This window comes from Plecotus auritus (genome assembly GCF_963455305.1).
Source record: "Plecotus auritus genome assembly, chromosome: 8".
NCBI classification, from domain to species: Eukaryota; Metazoa; Chordata; class Mammalia; order Chiroptera; family Vespertilionidae; genus Plecotus; species Plecotus auritus.
Window position 1 is genome coordinate 168,181,099 of NC_137782.1, and position 20,992 is coordinate 168,202,090.

At 41.8% G+C, this 20,992-nt stretch overlaps 2 protein-coding genes across 3 annotated transcripts in view; both read left to right on the forward strand.

Annotated features, from left to right (window-relative positions):
• The window catches only part of WDR35 (WD repeat domain 35), a 44,791-nt gene extending 32,163 nt beyond the window's left edge, over positions 1-12,628 (forward strand). For both annotated transcript variants that reach the window (XM_080685831.1, XM_080685832.1), the window contains 8 exons: positions 695-841; positions 1,498-1,630; positions 4,291-4,401; positions 5,308-5,472; positions 6,559-6,699; positions 7,320-7,476; positions 9,293-9,533; positions 9,832-12,628. In XM_080685831.1, coding sequence (XP_080541957.1) covers positions 695-841; positions 1,498-1,630; positions 4,291-4,401; positions 5,308-5,472; positions 6,559-6,699; positions 7,320-7,476; positions 9,293-9,533; positions 9,832-9,982 — 1,246 coding nt within the window. In that variant the 3' untranslated portion in view covers positions 9,983-12,628. The remainder of the gene's footprint in view (positions 1-694; positions 842-1,497; positions 1,631-4,290; positions 4,402-5,307; positions 5,473-6,558; positions 6,700-7,319; positions 7,477-9,292; positions 9,534-9,831) is intronic.
• A 469-nt stretch (positions 12,629-13,097) lies between these two features.
• TTC32 (tetratricopeptide repeat domain 32) lies at positions 13,098-20,790 on the forward strand. The gene is made up of 3 exons (XM_080685833.1): positions 13,098-13,978; positions 19,139-19,305; positions 20,258-20,790. The coding sequence occupies exons 1-3, from the start codon at positions 13,827-13,829 to the stop codon at positions 20,383-20,385; spliced, it is 447 nt and encodes a 148-aa protein (XP_080541959.1). The 5' UTR covers positions 13,098-13,826; the 3' UTR covers positions 20,386-20,790.
• The last annotated feature ends 202 nt before the right edge of the window (positions 20,791-20,992 follow it).

Genomic DNA, 20,992 nt, shown 5'->3' on the forward strand with positions numbered 1-20,992 from the left:
TGAGCTTCATTTCAGCTCTAAACATTGTCTCATTTTTATGAATATTATTTGTACTTGTGAGAGGCCCCTAATATAACTTAAGCCCTGAGAAGAAAGATAAAGCGAACCATGTTTTTATATGTTTGGTTTTTCAATAAACCTGCTCATGTCTAAGAAATTGATGAAAAGAAGTGATTATTATTATTATTATTATTATTATTTTTAAAATATATTTTATTGATTTTTTACAGAGAGGAAGGAAGAGGGATAGATAGTCAGAAACATCGATGAGAGAGAAACATCGATCAGCTGCCTCCTGCACACCTCCCACTGGGGATGTGCCCGCAACCAAGTTACATGCCCTTGACCGGAATCGAACCTGGGACCCTTCAGTCCGCAGGCTGACGCTCTATCCACTGAGCCAAACCAGTTAGGGCAGAAGTGATTATTATTTAAGTCATTATTTTGCTGAAGAAATTGGAAGTCCAGGAAAATAGAAGGAGGGAAATTGTTTCCTTTTCCATATTCCAGGTTCTCCCCATTGCCTCCTACCTGGTCAGGTTAAGTTTCTAAAATGTTGGGAGAATTACCACGTCTGCCTGTTCATTGCTGTGTATTCTCAATACCCTAGAATTGGACCTTGCACATAGTAGGCGCTTGATAAATATTTGTCAAATGAATGAATTAGTGAATGAATGAATGCCTTTGTTTGCAGAGATCTTGCTATTGGCCTCCGGCTGAAATTGGGAGATTGGTTTAGAGTACTCCAGCTCCTGAAAACTGGGTCTGGTGATGCAGACGACAGTCTCCTTGAGCAAGCCCACAATGCCATCGGAGACTACTTTGCGGACCGACAGAAGTGGTGAGGAGCCTGCCTGGACCCACTCACCCAATCACAGCCCGTGGAATGTAGCTGCCTGCGTACTTACCTAGGAAACGATGCTCAGGAAATGAGGAGCACCCTCCTGGATCCCAAACTTCAAGTAGCGCTAGGTTCACGCTGGGAGCATGAGAGGCTTCCAGTTGTTAGATAGGCTCTGCGTAACTGGAGTTTCCAAACTCAAAAACCTTGAGCTTAACTCCTGGCAGCTCTTCCTGTTTGAGACCACAGTGTGCAAGTCTGAGCCATTCTATGATTCATTTCCGAAAAAGTAAAAACAGTGTTTTATGTTGGCTTATTTTGTTATTGTAGCTTACTTTCAGAAATCATTGGCTTTTATTCTTAAGTTTTCGTTTTGAGCCGTACGCTTTTCAATTGATGTCAGTGTTTGGAAGCACAACTGTGTATCAGATTAAAATGGTATTAAGACTATTCAAAGAATGTTGTAACTAAAGCATGCTTCACAGTTTGAGATTCCACCTCCGCCCCCCAATTTCTATGCTTTAAAGACATTTTGTAACTGAAGATGTTGACTAGAATAATCCTAGTAATTCTAATGAAGGAACATTTTTTGGTGAAAGTGCTATTTATTAGGAGATTCACATTAGCTTTAAAAGTTTTCCTTTTTTCTCCCATAGGTTGAATGCTGTACAATATTATGTACAAGGCCAAAACCAGGAACGCTTAGCTGAATGTTATTACATGTTAGAAGATTGTGAGGGATTGGAGAATCTTGCCAATTCACTTCCGGAAAACCACAAGTTGCTTCCAGTAGGTATTGTAAATTGAAGTTTTTGAAGTTGTTAGTTTACTTTATAAGATTTTTATGTTATAGTCAGGATATATCCTCTGTAGGAAGGAAAATTTTAAATTAATCTATAATCTTAGTTTCTTAGATGTGGAACAATGCTTTTAATTGCTAAAACATTACATCAGTATTACAGAATACTTAAAAATGGAGGGAAACCTAATAACATTCCTGCTACTTTAACATGATCACAGTTCTGCGTAGTCTTACCAGTTTTATAAAATTGCTTATAAAAGTTAGCTGAGTCATGGCATATTTACAGATGAAATGATACGTGGCCAGAGATTTGCTTTTGAATCTCTGACCACATATCTGTGTCTGGTGCTTAGTTAGTGTGTGTATGTTTGAAATTTGCTGTAACAAAAGTTAAAAAAGAGACTTGACTTTTATTAGTTTATATTAACAATAAAATATTTAGTGTTAAAAAAGAGAAACTACAAGTTCTCTGGAACTTGGTCCTTTTTAAGTATCTTTACTTGTTGGGTGATGGTAATGAGTTTGTATTTGACTTGCTTTATCCAAAATGTAAACCGCTGAGCGGTGTAACACCATAGAGCTAGCGGCTCTCAACTGCAGCTCTGCACACGGATCAGCTGTAAGCTCTGCCACAAAAATTTTGTCTCTTAACTAATAGGTGAGGATAGAATTCTAGAAGTCCGTTTTCTCTGTTGTGAATTAGAGCAGTCATCCCTGTGGTAGTGGCATTTCACACACCTTCATCCTCAGTCCTGTGTGTTTTCTGGAGTGAGAAAGAAGTTGAAATTACCTGTAACTTGGGATATAATGACAGCAACAGCGTAGCCCATGTGGGTGTTGTCTGTTAGTATGTCTAATGATGCAGAAAAAAGTCTTGCTGTAGAGTATCCAGAATGTAATGTTATTAAGTCAATACTAAGTATTATGTCTATAGTAACACTTAAATAACTAAAAGAATTAAGAACTTAAAATAGTACTACACATTTCAAATCAAGTTCTGAAGCAGTTTTTAATAGTATGGTAAAATATACATAATATTTAAGTGGGAAAGGCAGGATACAAAGCCTTATACAGGGTTTGGCAAAGTAGGTTTACAGTTGTTTGTATGGAAAATAATACAAATTAATAATATTTAGTAATTACTAATCTATAATAATAAAAGCATAATATGCTAATTAGACCGAATGAAGCCGAGGCTGCGAGGGAAGCCCAGGTCCCCGGTGCCTGCCGGGGCCGGAGGGAAGCCCAGGTCCTGGGTGCCAGCAGGAAGCCGGTGCTGGCGGCCGGGGGAAGGAAGGCCTACTCTTGCACGGATTTCGTGCATCGGGCCTCTAGTTACTTGTTGGAAGCTGCCCATTGCCTTCACTAGCAGAGAGGTGTGGACAAGGAACCGGAAGGCTGGTCAACCTTGAGGCTCTGGCAAGGGTCAGAGCCATGCACCCACTGTCTAGTTGGGACAAAGGGAGCTGAAGCAGCTTCCACCTTTTAGTCTCATGTAAATCCTTGCTGATGGGCTATCATGGAGCTGTAACTGGAATGGCCTGCCTAAGGGCTATGGGTGGATCCCAGACCTGAATAAAAGGGATCGCAAGGCCAGAGCAAAGCGGAGTCCTCTCTTGGGCTCCGCCTGGCCCCCAATTCCCAAGTTAATATTTTCTTTCATTTGTGTGCGGCCTCCACCAGAGCCCGAACCCTGAACCCCACGCGGGACGTGGGGTACTCGTAGTTACTAAATAATGATACAAGAATAAACTCTGTGTTCACATGCTCACAACTGTAGACCCACCCTGTATGGTATGATTACAATACACGCACCACCTCACGTACACACATTTATTCAGAGGACAAAGATGTTAGGAAATTCCACCAGACTGTTGAGAACAGTCTCCTATGGGTATAAGATTATGAGTAACCACATTTTTGTGTTTTTAAATTTTTTAACCATAAGAATGTATTAGTTTATAATCAGAAAATAGAAGCATGACTTTTTAAAAGATAGTTGGTACAAAATATACTTTTATGATATTTCTCAAAATATTTTAAAAGGAGGGGTGGGGAAAGATCAACTCTGGCCAATTAGATTCAGAAAGAAAAGAAAATATTCTGGAAATGGCAAGTCCAGCCCAGTAGGTGTGATGTTTTTTTGTGTGGTTTTCTCTCCTGCCACCACCTCCGAGGGAGCTGTTTAGGGTCCAGTGTCCTGACCTGATGAATGGCCAGCTTGTTGGGGGATTCTTTATAGAGATATTGGGGAGCTCGGTGAATGAGAGTTCCCGTAAGCCTCAAATTAACAGTTACCTTTGATGATACCATTTGCCTTAAAGGCTTTTATTACCACTAGTGTGGGGTTTGTTTTACAGGTTGGTGTTTCTGTACACTGGCTTCCACCCTGAGAAAGAAAAGAGTCAGTGTCTTCAGGTCCTGGTTAAAAATCAGATCCCGGAGGGAGCCAGGGGAACATGGCTTTATAGAGGGTGATGCTCAGCATCCGTGCTGGTTGGTGGCCTCTGTCCCCCTGTCCGTTTAAACGCAAAATTACGGTAACCACCAGTCCATTTAATACGCACATGTTCCCAGGGAGTCCTGTAAGTTAAAGAAGTGATGTTCTGGGGCTGTGAAATCTGATAGTATGGTTTTGTCCTTACAGGAAATAGCACAAATGTTTGTGAGAGTTGGAATGTGTGAACAAGCAGTGACTGCATTTTTGAAATGTAATCAACCAAAGGCAGCAGTAGATACCTGTGTACATCTCAACCAAGTAAGGAACGGGAAGTGAAGTCACCGTGGTCGTCCTTCAGAAACTGTGGCCGACGTAGGGGCTGGGGAGCTTGGGATGCAATTAGTGAAAGGAGACAGGACGTCTCTTACTTAGTTGAGGACTGAGAAAAGGTTGGCCTTCCCTCACCTCTTGAAGTGCCACCGTTAGGGGCGGCGCAGTCAAAGCTAGCTCAGTATGGGAACAGGAAGTAATCCTGTGCTTTAGTCTGGCAAGTTTTTATCTGGAAGCAATTTCATAATTTTCTGCCTTTTATTAGGATTGGGTTTTGTTTCCAAAGAAGGACCAGGTAATGATTATTGCAAGAGGAAAGGATTGAGTTACTTTCTTAATATTTCTTTTGGCAAATATATATTCTTTTGCCTTGAAAAGAAAATGTATACTTGATATTTTAAAGAGCTGGGATTGAACTAAAATTGAAGTGCAGAATTGTTGTTGACATTGTTCACTATCCCTGAATTCTTTTAAGTATTTTCCCAAAGTATTTTATAAAGCTCCATTTGCTTTATAAAAAATATCTTTCAAATGTTGTATCTGATAGGATATTTTCTTAACTGAAATTGCATATTTTGTTTTACTATAAACATCTTTTTCTCTCTCATAGTTTGAGCAGAGTTAGAATTTTAAGGTAAATGTGATTATCCACTTTGAAGCTTTCCTTTTCAGATGTAGTTCTTAAGCAAAAAAGTCTTAGATCATGTCATCGTTTTGATGCATGTTTTACTTGTAAAACTTATAATTGCTTTTATTTTAAGTGATTTTAAAAAACATATACCGTTTTAATTTTAATATAGCATTATTATTATAAACCTAAAGATTTATTGTGTGAATTCTATGATATGTGACTATAAGTGCTTAGGTAACTGAATGGTATGTTTTTTCTCCTAGTGGAACAAAGCTGTTGAATTGGCTAAAAATCATAATATGAAAGAAATTGGATCCCTGTTAGCGAGGTATGCAGCTCACTTATTGGAAAAGAATAAAACTCTTGATGCCATAAAACTCTATCGGAAAGCCAATTACTTTTATGATGCTGCTAAACTGATGTTTAAGGTATGTAATATTGTTAGTATTTGGGTTGTTCTAGTTACCAGCGTTTTCTTAGATATCAAAGAACATGTTTTTCATTTTGTTTGGAAACAAATATTTGTTGTAGCAAAATACCTCTGGTTTTATTATTACTATAGCAATGTGTTATCTTATTATTATTACCTTTACTAACAGGCTACTTATTAATATTAGCATCTTATTGATACCTAAGCAATTATGTGTTTATTTAATACTGACGTTAAAGAATTATAGAATTTGTAGGGACCACAAAGTACAATTTCCCTTAACTGGGAATTAAGTCCTGTTGACAATAGAATTTGAGTTCCTTAAAATGCACACGTTTTAAAGACATTACACTTTTCATAATATGCATTTGGCAGAAAGGTGACTAGTATAGTATGAGTGTATGCACATTTTACATTCTATTCTTTTCCCATTTGCTTTAATGAAAAAATGAAAATTTTCCCTCAGAATTGTTTAAATAAAAATTTCTGAAGGATATACCATGTTAAAGCCATTTTATCTCTGTGAACTTAGAACATTATTAAAAAAATTTCTTCATGCCCTAGCTGGTTTGGCTCAGTGGATAGAAGATTGGCCTGTGGATTGAAGGGTCCTGGGTTTCACATTCCAGTCAAGGGCACATACCCAGGTTTCAGGCTTGATCCCCAGTAGGGGGCGTGCAGGAGGAAGCTGATCAGTAATTTTCTCTCATCATTTATGCTTCAATCTCTCTCTCTCCCTCTCGTTCCTCTATGAAATCAATAAACATATATTAAAAAAAGAAAAAAAACCTCTTGGTTATGGAAAATACTACCCATTCCATGAATGCTTTCTTCATTCTGACTTGACATCTGTTATTTTCTAAGAATCTTGTAAGTTCTAACGTCAAGGGTTAAATACTAAGAAGGAACTAATAATCAGTACAAAGGAAAAGAAAGTGGGTTTAAAAATATTTAAAATGAGGGATATTTATATTCCATCCTACTGACTTTCCTCCTTTTTTAAGAGAATTAAATTTAGAGATGATTATATCCGTACAGACATCGATAGAGCAATATCTTCCCCCAATTCTTTAAATGCTTAAAGATTGCAGATGAAGAGGCGAAGAAAAGAACTAAACCTCTGTGTGTCAAGAAGCTGTATGTACTGTCAGCCTTATTGATAGAGCAGTACCACGAGCAAATGAAAAACGCTCAGCGAGGAAAAGTGAAAGGAAAGAGTTCGGAGGTAAGTAGACCTTATGTAAGTCATCCGAAGTGTTTAAGGAAAGAACAATCAAACCTCTCTTTTTGGACAGGCCGTTTAATTTGCTTATTTGCATTTATTTCCTTAAATGATATGAGGAAAGGAATGACTGATATGGAATTAGTACTCAAATTTTAGAAATTTTTACTTGGAAATATTGAAAACTGTTTTTACTATAAGACTAATCTACAGTCTGCTTTAATTCCTTACTTAGTAAATCCTTTCTAATCTGTGAGTCCTAAAAATTTTCTAGGTTATGTATATTATTTTAATATGCAAATGAATCTCTTTTTAAAGTTTGATCAATTCTGTTTTAAAGTTTGATCAATCCTTTCACAGTGTATGTGTATAGTAAATCACCACAATGTATTCTTTAACTATCTTATATTTATATAAATTATACCTCGGTAAAGCTGAAGAAAATTTGATCATATCAGTTTGATGAAACATGACTTATAATGAAGAAATTAAGTCTGTAATGCCAGTTTTGTGAGGATAAAATCTGCTAATTTAGAGATTGTAATGTAGCACCTTCAGAAGTTACCTTCGTTGGCAGGACCCTGGTGGTGGTTGTGCTGATGGGAAACGTGCTTCACTTGCAGGCCACTTCGGCTCTGGCGGGTTTGCTGGAGGAAGAGGTCCTGTCCACAACGAGTCGGCTCACAGACAATGCTTGGCGGGGCGCCGAGGCCTACCACTTCTTCATCCTGGCGCAGAGGCAGCTCTATGAGGGCTACGTAGACAGTGCATTGAAGACAGGTGGGCCTGCTCCCTCACGTACGGAGTCTGTCTAAAATTATAAGTTGAATAGGAAGGGCGAGCTCCTTTAATCTGCCCTTATAGTAATTTCAATATCACCTTTTTTCCTGTGGATCTATTTTCATATGTTTGAGATTTGCTATCTATAATGTGTTTGTGCATTCCCCTTTTGACGTTCTTTTTATTTTTTAATACATAAAAGCAATATGTACGATTCACAGAAAAACAAGAAGTTTGAGATAAGCAGAAAGAACATTTGTAGCCTTAACTATTCCATTCATTCAAAGAAAACACTTAATAGCCATGTCCTTTTGTGTGTGTATATATATTATATGAATATTTATATATTTATAATCTATGATCTACATAATAAAATATATTACATAAAATAAATATATTGAAGTAAATAAATTTGTTTTTTTTTTTACAATATTGGGAGTATAGCAGATCATACTTTTGTGTACTTTTTAAAAACAGTAATATGTTGTAAAATATTTTTATATTAGTAGATAGATTTCTATAGCATTTAACTTTTTAAAATAAAAATGATACTTGTATAACAATTTCAACTAAAACAAAAAAATATTAAAGAAAAAAGTAAAATTTTATAACTCACAAATAATCATTTCCAACATTTGGGTGAACTTCCTTTTCGACATTTTTCTAAATATATATATATATATATATATATATATATATATATATATTTTTTTTTTTTTTTAAATATATTTTTTATTGATTTTTTACAGAGAGGAAGGGAGAGGGATAGAGAGCTAGAAACATCGATGAGAGAGAAACATCGATCAGCTGCCTCCTGCACACCTCCTACTGGGGATGTGCCTGCAACCAAGGTACATGCCCTTGACCGGAATCGAACCTGGGACCTTTCAGTCCGCAGGCTGACGCTCTATCCACTGAGCCAAACCAGTCAGGGCTAAATATATATATTTTTATTGATTTCAGAGAGGAAGGGAGAAGGAGAGAGAGATAGAAACATCAATGATGAGAGAGAATCATTGATCAGCTGCGTCCTGCATGCCCCCTACTGGGGATTGAGCCCGCAACCCGGGCATGTGCCCTTGACTGGAATTGAACCCAGGACCCTTCAGTCTGCAGGCTGAGGCTCTATCCACTGAGCCAAACCAGCTAAGGCCCTCTTCGACATTTTTCCATACCCATAAAGTTGCTGTTTGTATACAGTTTTACTGAAAAAAAAAAATCAATACAATATATGTTGTTCAGAGCCTTGCTTTCTATCTTCAACAGTATATTACAGTTATCTTTCCATGCTGCTAAAGAGAGCTATGTGACTATTTTTGGTAGTTGTGTAACATGCTATCATATTTATTGTACTGTAATTTATAAAAGATTATTTACGTGCAGTATGATATATTAATTCCAAAAGAGCATAGGTATGAGAATTATCTTATAGACGAGGACACGTGAATGACTGAACCATATAGTGCTTTCAGATGGGCCATGACAGTACTGTAGGCACTGTCACCATCCCCCCGCCTTCCTGTAGCATCTTGGTTGGGCCACTGTGAAGTCACCAGGCTGCTGCTCGTATCATCACCAGCACATCACACCCTCATAGATCATCAATCTGTATTTCCAGGACCGGAGCTGTTCGCTGGTGTTACTGACCCTGGAGATCACGTAGCGTACTTCTTCCTGCTAGTGCCCTGACCTCCCACCATTGTTTTCTTTAACTTTGCTAAAGTTCATGTAGGGTAAACTAAGACAGCAGCATGGGTTCTTTCCCATGCGCGATGAGAAATGCTTTGCAAAATCCACAATGTTCTTTCTTCCCCAGCTCTTCACCTGAGAGACTATGAAGACATTATCCCTGCTGTGGAGATCTACTCTCTGCTAGCACTCTGTGCTTGTGCCAGTGAAGCCTTTGGGACTTGTTCAAAAGCTTTTATTAAACTCGAATCTTTAGAGAGCCTCAGTTCCGAGCAGAAACAGCAATATGAAGATCTTGCTATAGAAATCTTCACCAAACATACGCCAAAAGATAACAGAAAATCGGAATTGGACAATCTTCTTAAAGGGTAAGGCTAATTGTAATTAGTAAGTGTCATTCTATCTTTTTAGAAGTTTGGATTTCTATATGTATAATAGTGCGATATACTGGTAGTAGTTAGAGCACTAAGTTTTGAAGTAGGTTACCTTAACATTATACCCTATTTTGTTTAGTCTTAGAAGTATATTAATGCTTTATTTTCTCATTGTAAGAAAAGTTTTTAAGTTTACCTTGAAATATTTTTTATTCCTCAGTTTTTAAATGTAATGAATTTTTAATTAGAAGCTTTGAAGTATAATTATTTGCTCTTCCTCTTTTGTTCACAGAGGGAAAGGGAAACTGCCCACATGCGTTGCCACAGGCAGCCCCATCACCGAGTACCAGTTCTGGATGTGCAGTGTATGCAAGCACTGCGTGCTGGCTCAGGAGATCAGTAACTACAGTTTCTGTCCCTTATGCCACAGTTCAGTGGGATAAAGGAACGACAAGTCGTGTGTAACTGTAACACGTAGTAGCATATATGCATAGCTATAACTGTGTACATAATAAGGTTGACTCCCATGCATTTTATATGAAAATCAGCATCTTTATTTCATAGTTGTATTTTGACACAAAATTATATATAAATTATGCATACATATAATATCTATATTATATCCACATATACATATTATGTATATAATTTTGTGTTAAACTATGACTATGAAATAATGATGTGGATTTTTATATGAAACATATGGAAGTCAACCTTATTTCATGTCTGCCTATCATCTATCTATTTATCTTGCGGTTGGTTACATGATACTATGGAAATATTCTGAATAAGAAATTTTTTTCTCACAGGGTCAAGATTACTAAGTCACTAAAAAGTCTTGGCGAGGGCATAGAAGCAACATGGGAGTGGGCAAAGTTGTACCAGAGGAGGTTAACCCATTTGCTTCAAGTCCAAAATCAGCTATGGACTCCTCAAGCCTTTCCTAACACATCTGTGTGGAACTCTCTTTTGGGGCCTTCTCATTGGCTACTAGTTCAACCATGCCTGAGCACTAGAATTTTCCTCCAGTTCATTATTTCAGATAGAGCCCGAGTGGCTGTCTTCTTGTTCAGTTTAATATAGAAACCAAAATCTCTAAAGTAACATCTTGTAGACTTAATTATGTTGTTTGGGATTTATATCTGTGAAAGTTTTAGTGATCTGCCATGTTTTGGGGACCTTGTCTGTCCTGAAAATGGTACTAGAGGAAGGACCACAGCATGAGTTGACCGAACTGGTTTTATTCAACATGAAGGATTTTTCAGGATACCAACAACAAACTCTCCCATGGTGAAAGGGGCATAGCGAACAAAATTGTCAACATATAACAAATACTTGGAAAGAAGTTGGATAGAGGTAGTATATTAAAGGTAGTATAGGAAACAGTTCTGTTCTGTTCTTGTAGTAAGTCCCTTTAAGTAATGCTTTATCATATAACTTGGCTCTTTATCGTATAACTTGATCAGAACTGTGTGAAGTTTCAAAGTCGCATGGAAAGCCAAAGTACTGAGATGACAGAACCTACTGATAAAGCTAAACAAGTGGGCACTATGCCCAAAAGCAACACAGCATCGTTGACCCGCCTGCTGTCCTGCACGAGTGTGACTGTATTAGACGTTTTTTTCCTAAAGCACACTTTGAAATTATATTTTTGTATTTCAGGGGCTGAGACCTTTGGTTTTATGTGGCATTAAGTGAAATAATATGAAAATAATAAATATTAAAGTAAAAAAATGAGTTGTATTTATCTTAAGTTTCCTCTATCTAGAACTTATGGATAACATGGTATTGGTTAATTTAAATATTTTCATGGGGGTTGGTTAGGAGGGTGTTAGACTGCAGAGTGGGTAAGGAAAGAAAGGGTCTGGAGGTATAATGCATGTGTAATATCACTTTTGCTACCAAACAGGAGAAACCATGAACACCACCACCTATTAGGGTACTAGGAAAATATCAGGTGACTGGAAGTTAGAGTGCATTACTCCTTAGAGGCCACACAGAGTTCTCATTTAGAAATGGGGAGAGGGGGAAAATTAGGTTACTAGACTTTTAAGAGGAAATCAAGAGTATTTAATTTGATGATGATATAGCTCCAAGATATTACTACTGAGTTTCTAAAATGCAAATAGCAATATTATGCTGCCCCCTTCTGTGTATTCTTATTATTTTCTCAATTTTTAAAATAATCACTATACTATTTAAAATTAAAACTGACAAGTGCTGGTGAGGATATAGAGCAATTGAAACCCTTATATGTTGCTGGTGGAAATGCAAAACAGTACACCAACTTGGGAAAAGTTGAGTTTTAGAAGTGCCCCATATATATTATGGAAATATAACTGGTACCTTTGCCTGTGTGTATATGTATGAATATGTATGTTGTTTTTAAAAAATTTTACTTTTTGCTGCTCCACTTAACAAAATGGAAGTTTTATTGAGGCCCCAGGGCCCGGGGGCTCCGGTAGAAGGCCACCCTGTGGGGAAGGAAGAGCCTTATTTGACTTTCTTCAGAGGGCACAGGTTGTTGGTGTGGCCCCTTCCTGGGGCAGTTGACAGCATGGGGTGGCAGCAAGCATAATACTGTCTGTAGATCATCTTTAGTTGTATTTCTGGGTGAGCTGGCAGAGGGAAGGCTTGATGATGACACTCTGCAGGCCACGGACCAGTGTAGGTGGACTCTCTGGAAGACGGGCATGAGAGTTGGGGAGGGACAGCCACTGAACCTGGCCCCAGCACCTCTGTCACAGGGCACGACCCTTCAGTGTCCTGTAGACCAGAGCTTCTCAAGTGTGATGGGGACGCCATGTCAGAATCCCTAGTGTGTTCTATGAGCAGGTGGACACATCAGCCCGCCTGCCCCACAGAGTCTCCGTCTCTGCATTCCCCACGCTTATCGGATACATGCTTCGAGATGTTTTCTCCCCTTCTCGGGGTTGCTTTTCACTCTGTTGATAGCCTTTTTGTCGTACAAAAGTTTCTAATTTCCATGAAGTTCAATTTATTTTTCCTTTTGTTGTCTGTGCCCCTGGTGTCATATCCACGATTGCTAAACGCAATGTCATGAGGGTTTTTGTCTAAGAATTTTGTATTTTTAGCTCCTATATTTAGGTCCTTAATCCATTTTGAGTTAATTTTTAAATATGGTGTTAGGTTAGGATCCAACTGCATTCTTTTGCATGTAGCTATCCAGTTTCCCCAGCACCGTTTATTGAGAAGACTGCCGTATGCCAGTGCCACCCTATTTTGATCACCGTAGCTTTGTAGTAAGATTTTAAATCAGGAAGCATGAGTCCTTCAACTTTGTTCTTTTTCAAGACTGTTTTGGCTACTTGGGATCCCCTGAAATTCCATATGGATTTAGAATGGCTTTCTCTCTTTCTGTAAACGCATCATTGGGGTTTTGAGGGATTACATTGAATCTGTGATTGCATGTTTAAAATATTGTTTTAGAACCCATGAATATGGGAAGTCTATGTCTTTACTTTCTGCAAAATTTCATTATATAAGTCTTTTACCTCCTTGGTTAATTCCTAAGTATTTTATTCTTTTTGATGTTATTGTACATGGAATTTTTTAAATTTCCTCTGGATTATTCATTTTACATAACTTTTACTTGAATTAAACAAATTTAAATTACTACGTGGGTTTCCTTGTGGCATAAAAAGTCAAGGAATGTAAAGTAACAGCATAGACCACAGACCGTCGGCACAAACTACTATTTAATCTTTATACTATTCCAAAGGTTCAAAAGGGTAGAGAAGTTTGTAATCCATGGTCTGGGAGCAATAAACAGTTTGAATTCGGATCTGGACCATGGGACAACTGAGTGAGTGAGATTCCACACAGTGTCTGGGGTTAACCCGAGCCCACTCAGAACTGGGGTGTTTTGCTCGGGGTAGACGCTGAAACCCCATAGGTGTCACCCTTACCCATTCATAAAACAGACCGAGGTTCCTTCCGCTTCCGGTATGCCTCTCCACCCCCCCCGCCCCCCCCCCCCCGCCCATTGTAACAAAGGGCAAGCTCCTGGCAGCATTGGGGCACGGATTTGGGAGCCAGTTCGATCTATTACTTTTCTGGGGACCGAGGCCGGCAGGACTAACAATAACAAGGGACCTGCACTTCCCAGGGGCCTGTCCTCGCTCTCCCGGCAGCCAGCGCGCTCCGCCTGCGAGGCACTGTCCCCGGGGCCAGCGCGGAGGGTAAATTCCGGGTCCGGAAGTGGCTTTGCGGTTCCGCTTCTGAAATCAACCGCATTCCACCCCGAAGGCCTGACTTCCGAGCGCGATGTCGGGGCCGCAGGGGCAGGGAAGCCGCGCCACCCTAGACCTCGCCCAGGCCCACTTCGAGAACGGCGAGTACGCGGAGGCCGAGGCGCTGTACTCCGCTTACATTCGCCAGTGCGCCTGCGCAGCTTCCGCGGGAGCGCCGCCCGGGAGGTAACTATCGCGAGAAGTGGGGCCGGTGGCGTCCTCCCGAGGTGGGCGCCGGGGTCGCGCAGCCGCTCTGCTCGGCCAGCTGAGCTCCAGGGCGGCGTGGACTCAGCTGCGGGGACGGCGGGGCAGGGGCTGGTTTTCTCCGAAAGGCGGGAGGGGAGCGTCTTGGAGCGCAGCCCCTGGCCGTAGCTTTGGGGCGCCCTGGAGGGTGTCGGGACACCGGAGCGTCAGCCCGTCTTTCACCCGGGACGTCCCTCTCTCACCGTCCTCTCCCTCGGGGACTCCGAGCGGAAAGCGCTTTTCCACCCGTAATTTAACAGCGGGACCCCCGAGACACGGCGAGGGCTCTGCCAGCACCCCAACCACATCGTCACGGCAAGGTTTGGTTTCTCACGTGCCGTGAGAAAAATGTAAATATAAGGAGTACGGTATCATGACCCTCCAGGTCATCACGATTGGGCCTCGGTGTCATCACTGCACCCCGACGCATGTTATTTATCTGTGGGCGTTTCAAACGTCTCTCTAAGACTTAGTGTTAAGGATTCTTAGGAAGACATAACCACAATACCTTTATCACATAATTCCTTAATAGCAAACGTCCAGTAGGGTTGGAGCTTTACTGATGGGTCAATAAAGTTTTTTTTTTTTGGTTGGTTGGTTTGTTTTCTGCAGATGGTTCAAGCCAGGGTGCACATCAGATCGCCTAATCTATAGGCTCCCCCCCCCCCCACCCCACCCCACCCCACCCCTGGCCTTTGCAGTCACTCAGAAGACACCTACTAAGAAGGGCTCCTGGTGGCTAATTGGGCTCAGATTGAAAAACAGCCCAGCAGCCATTTCTACGCACGGGCCTCTCCTGCAAAACTGCATCTCAGGGCTCAGAGGCCTGCGCGGAACTGCCTGCTGCACTGGGTTTTCTGCAGGCCCAGGAACCCTGTTCCGATCCATAGGACAGGCTCTCCCGCCCCAGGAACCCTGTTCAGATCCGTAGGACAGGCTCTCCCGCCCCAGGAACCCTGTTCAGATCCGTAGGACAGGCTCTCCCGCCCCAGGAACCCTGTTCAGATCCGTAGGACAGGCTCTCCCGCCCCAGGAACCCTGTTCCGATCCGTAGGACAGGCTCTCCCGCCCCAGGAACCCTGTTCAGATCCATTGGACAGGCTCTCCCGCCCCAGGAACCCTGTTCCGATCCGTAGGACAGGCTCTCCCGCCCCAGGAACCCTGTTCAGATCCGTAGGACAGGCTCTCCCGCCCCAGGAACCCTGTTCCGATCCGTAGGACAGGCTCTCCCGCCCCAGGAACCCTGTTCAGATCCATTGGACAGGCTCTCCCGCCCCAGGAACCCTGTTCCGATCCGTAGGACAGGCTCTCCCGCCCCAGGAACCCTGTTCAGATCCGTAGGACAGGCTCTCCCGCCCCAGGAACCCTGTTCAGATCCGTAGGACAGGCTCTCCCGCCCCAGGAACCCTGTTCCGATCCGTAGGACAGGCTCTCCCGCCCCAGGAACCCTCTTCAGATCCGTAGGACAGGCTCTCCCGCCCCAGGAACCCTCTTCAGATCCGTAGGACAGGCTCTCCCGGTCAAAGGGAGGCGCACAGCCCTGACTCACCTAGTAGGTTTCAGAGTGTTCATCCGGCAGCAGGTGTATTGATGCCATCTAGTCCTGTTCCCTTTCCTCCGTGGCACATCCACGCCTAAGGGCACCGTGTGCATCTGTCGCAAATAGAATTTCTGTCCCTTTGCCAGTTGAAGAAAGAAAGTCTGCATGGTTTAGTGCAGTGGTCGGCAAACTCATTAGTCAACAGAGCCAGCTATCAACAGTACAACGATTGAAATTTCTTTGGAGAGCCAAATTTTTTAAACTTAAACTTCTTCTAACGCCACTTCTTCAAAATAGACTCGCCCAGGCTGTGGTATTTTGTGGAAGAGCCACACTCAAGGGGCCAAAGAGCCGCATGTGGCTCGCGAGCCGCGGTTTGCCGACCACTGGGTTAGTAGAAGGGAGCTCGGTGCGCTTGAAAGCCAATCCTGGCTCTGCCGCATAGCTTGCACCTTTTCTCAGCCTCCGTTTCTCACCTGTAAAAGGACTTCCCTTTCCTTGCAATTCTGCAGTTCTTCTAGGAACTCATGGATTGAAACGGAATTCTTCAGCGTTTTCCTTTACCTGTATCTTTTAGAGTTTAAAGTTATTTGAAAAATACTGGGTCCCTGAATCCTTTTGAAATAGTATTTGCAAACTTTGAAATTCTTTTCATATCCAAAGGTATAGCCCTAGCCATAACCTAATTTCCAAATGTTTTTTTCTTTGCTAAAGTTAGCGAATGCTAAAAAGCCACATTTGGATTACGTAATCTGGTTCAATGACATTACCATAAATACTGTTATTATAAAAATCTCAATATTACAGGAAAAATTTCGGCCTCTAACTGTTAGCCCACATCTTTAAAATATGAAACAACTTTCACATGAAAAGTGGGCTTTTAGGATTTGTTGTAATGAGATCTAATTCTGAATCGAACATTCTATGATCCTCTGAATATAATAGATTTATAACAAAGCTTTGAAGCTTGGAAATTTAATGACTAAAACCTTACTGGACTCCTGAGGCTGCATGTATCTTAAAACTCCTTGCAGTGGTTCTCAACCTTACTAATGCTGCGACCCTTCAATACAGTTCCTCATGTTGTGGTGACCCCCAACCATAAAATTATTTTCGTTGCTACTTCATAACTGTAATTTTGCTACTGTTATGAATCGTAATGTAAATATCTGTGTTTTCCGGTGGTCTTAGGCTCTATAGCAGCGGTTCTCAACCTGTGGGTCGCGACCTGTGGGTTGAGAACAGCTAGCAGGGTCACCTAAGACCATCGGAAAACACAGATATTTACATTACGATTCATAACAGTAGCAAAATTACAGTTATGAAGTAGCAACGAAAATAATTTTATGGTTGGGGGTCACCACAACATGAGGAACTGTATTGAAGGGTCGCGGCATTAAGAAGGCTGAGAACCACTGCATTACGGGGTAGCAGCTAACCTAGTACAATAGATGGAGGGAGTGTGCCCTCTTGTTCTCTTGATTTTCACAGGGGTGCTCGTAGCATCCAGAAGTCTCTTTCAGTCATAGCTCATAGAAACCGACATTTTCTTTAAAAAAAAAAAAAAAAATATATATATATATTTTTAATATATTTTATTGATTTTTTACAGAGAGGAAGGGAGAGGTATAGAGAGTTAGAAACATCGACTGGGGATGTGCCCGCAACCAAGGTACATGCCCTTGACTGGAATCGAACCCGGGACCCTTCAGTCCACAGGCCGACGCTCTATCTACTGAGCCAAACCGGTTTTGGCTAAAAATATTTTAAAAAATACGTTTTTTATTTCAGAGAGAGGAAGGGAGAGGGAGAGAGAAACATCAATGATGACAGAGAATCATTGATCTCATTGATCGGCTGCCTCCTGCACGCCCCCTCTTGGGGATTGAGCCCACCACCCAGGTGTGTGTCCTGATTGGGAATCGAACCGTGACCTCCTGGTTCATGGGTGGAGACTCAACCACTGACTCACCTCAGCCAGGCAGAACAGACATTTTCTGAAATTGTGGTAGTCCCACGCCATGGCTAGCAAACTTAGACTCGATGGAGACCTCTACCAGGGCTCCTCAAACTACGGCCCGCGGGCCACATGCGGCCCGCCGAGGACATTTATCTGGCCCGCCGGGTGCCGCTGCCTGTCCTGCTTAGCAGCCGACTCGTCCCGGGCCCGCAGTGCGCATAGGAATTTGTTCATAGTTTTTTTTAAAAAACTATAGTCTGGCCCTCCAACGGTCTGAGGGACAGTGAACTGGCCCCCTGTTTAAAAAGTTTGAGGACCCCTGCTAGGCTGTGAGCACCTCTTCTGGCAGCAGCAGTTCCAGTAACTGTCTCCCATTTCAAGATCAAGATTAAAGGAAGTAACTTCTAATAACACTGACGGCAGTCACAAATATGTTCGGAGGACCATATAGCAAAGAAATGACAGGGTGCGTTTGGAAGGCTGTATCTTCCCTGTTTGGTTCACATTTGAGAATCCCTTTGGGAAAGAAAGAGGGAGACAGAAGCATCTCTGATGCAGAGCGGAGCCCAGGAGAGTGAAATGTGCAGATTTGTCCAGCAGGGCCTTGGGGTGGAGGGTGAGGGAGGGGAGGGCTGTGTAACCTGTGGGGCTGGTGGCTCAGAGCTGCCTGGGCTGCCATTTCAGGAATGTCTGGTCCCGTCACGCTCCTTGGGCAGCCTCTGGAGCCCTCAGAAGCAGAGCTGGTTCTGTACACAGGAGCCCCAAGGTGCACTGGGGCCTTCATACCCCTCTCGCAGGAAGCCTGCCTGGCCTTGGGGAGCGTCCCAGCCAAACTGCAGGGAGAACAGCTCTCTCCCCAGAAAGCTCGCCCTGGGGATCCGCGTGTTGACTTTTCACTTAGGGTTGACTTTCCTTTCTTTATCGGCGGAAATGATTTCAGATCTCATTGTTTTGGGGTCGCTTAAACGAGTGAGGGTAAAGTTGATGGGGAACTTGGCGACATGTTCCTAGCGAACTCCAGCTCTGGCGGTCCCTCCTCTCTCAGCTTGAGTCTCCTGTCACCTTTGCCCTGCTGGCCTGCGCTTAGAAAACGAAGAGTGAATTTGTACTATCTTTCAGCCGGACAAGTCGGCAGTGAAGAGGGGCTTTGAGCACATGAATGTGCTTTTCCGACGGACAACGTAACGCTCCAGCCCTGCTGATACAGACAACGGGGTTAGACCAGCCGTGGGCAAACTACGGCCCGCTGTTTGGCTGTTCTATCCGGCCCGCGGAGCCGAAAGAGCGGAGGGTTCTCTTGCTCTCCCCTCCGCTCCTTTACTTTGAATTTATATTCGTTCACACAAACACTCCATCCATGCTTTTGTTCCGGCCCTCCGGTCCAGTTTAAGAACCCATTGTGGCCCTCGAGTCAGAAAGTTTGCCCACCCCTGGACCGTTAGACAGAACGGATCCACTTTCCCTCTGTGCCCTGGGCTTCTCAGTGTGGATGCTGCCCGCTGCAGGCTATGCAGTCTGACAGTGCCCGAAAGAGAATGAGGGTGGAGCTGGGAGGAATTTGGGAGGAAAAGCGGTGTTTTTCACGTGAATTTCTTGTTTAAAGCGAATGCAGCCCTGAGGATTTGGCTACTGCGTATAACAACAGGGGGCAGATCAAGTACTTCAGGGTTGATTTCTACGAAGCCATGGATGACTACACGTCGGCCATAGGAGTCCAGCCCGGTTTTGAAGTTCCCTATTACAACCGAGGGTTGATACTGTATAGGCTGGGTAAGGCTCTTTCCCTCCTTGGGTCCTTAGCTGTGCCTGCTGAATTGAGAGCTCCTGAAGGTTGTAAAACGAATGCAGCGATCGTTAAGTCTTAAAAGTTATGCGAAATTTAGGTCGAGAGCCTGGAACAGAGGGATTGTTCTGAGTTTATTTTAAGCTTTCAAAAGGCATTACAGACCACAACGGCACGCTGGGGCGGGAATTGGACGTGGTAACGGAGGGAGGGTCACCCAATTACTTTGTGCCTGTACATCCCCAAAGGCGAATTGAGGGTAATGCTGGTGATCACCTGAGAAACTTGTCTGAGTTAAAATCTTTGAAGGCACACGAGAGGAGGTAAAGTGAAGGAGTTTTAAGTTCTTGGAACCAAGGTCCTGTTTTTTTATTTTAAAGGCTTAAAAAGAATATCTCCTATTGCCTAATTTTACTGTAATGATCTAAAACAGGTAATATAATTTTGTTGAGATTTCATGATGATTTATGCTATTTACCTAAATAAATCTTAATAAGTAAACCCCTAGCTAATTTTAAGTATTATTCTGGAAGGGCAGACACAATTATTTTGATGTAGACCAGGCGTCCTCAAACTACGGCCCACGGGCCACATGCGGCCCGCCGAGGACATTTATCCGGCCCGGGTGCTGCTGCCTGTCCTGCTTAGCAGCCGACTCGTCCCGAGCCTGCAGTGCGCACAGGAATTTGTTCATAGTTTTTTTTTTAAACTATAGTCCGGCCCTCCAACGGTCTGAGGGACAGTGAACTGGACCCCTGTTTAAAAAGTTTGAGGATCCCTGATGTAGACAATCCTATATCATTATTAAGAGGAAAAATTTCTTCAGTAGAAGAGGTTGAAAGCTCATAAATATACAAGCATGTGTATCCAAACTATACTATGAATTATATAAGAGAATACTCAGCTGCTTCTCTCCCATTTTTTTGGATTCTGGTACAGGATACTTTGATGATGCTTTGGAAGATTTCAAGAAAGTATTAGACTTAAATCCTGGATTTCAAGATGCGACTTTGAGCTTAAAGCAGACTATGCTAGACAAAGAAGAAAAACAAAGAAGAAACTACTGAAAAATTTAACTTTGAAATATTAATTCATGATCCATACAGCTGGCGTCTCCCTGTCTCTAGTTTAAAGTAGGTGTTGAGTGATTTCGATTTATATTTAAGATAAAGAGATTCATACATGAGCACCAAAAGTTAAATAGTTGGTTTAAGGTAGTTAATTTCAGATTAAGTATTTATATTGAATAGGTATGCTTTTTATAAAGTATAAATAAGTAATAACAATGTATAATTATATATGATTACAGTAAAATATGTAAAGAAATGTGTGATATTTTTAGTAAAATAATTTTTGCTATATTTTATTTCCAATTTTTTATTTTAAAAATTTACATCTATAGAAAAGTTGAAGTATAATATAGTAAACACTCTTTAGATTCTCCAGTCATTAAAATTTTGTTTCACACTTGCTTTTTCTCTGTATTTAAGTATATAACATTTTGCTGAACTATTTGAAAATAAGTTGCAGACACCATAATGCTGTCCCAATAATATTTTAGCCTGCATCTTCTAAGAATAGAGACATCCCCCCTTATAGCCACAATGCCATTATAATACCTAATAAAATTAACACTTCTGTAGTATAATCCATACCCAGCCTCAATTCTAACTT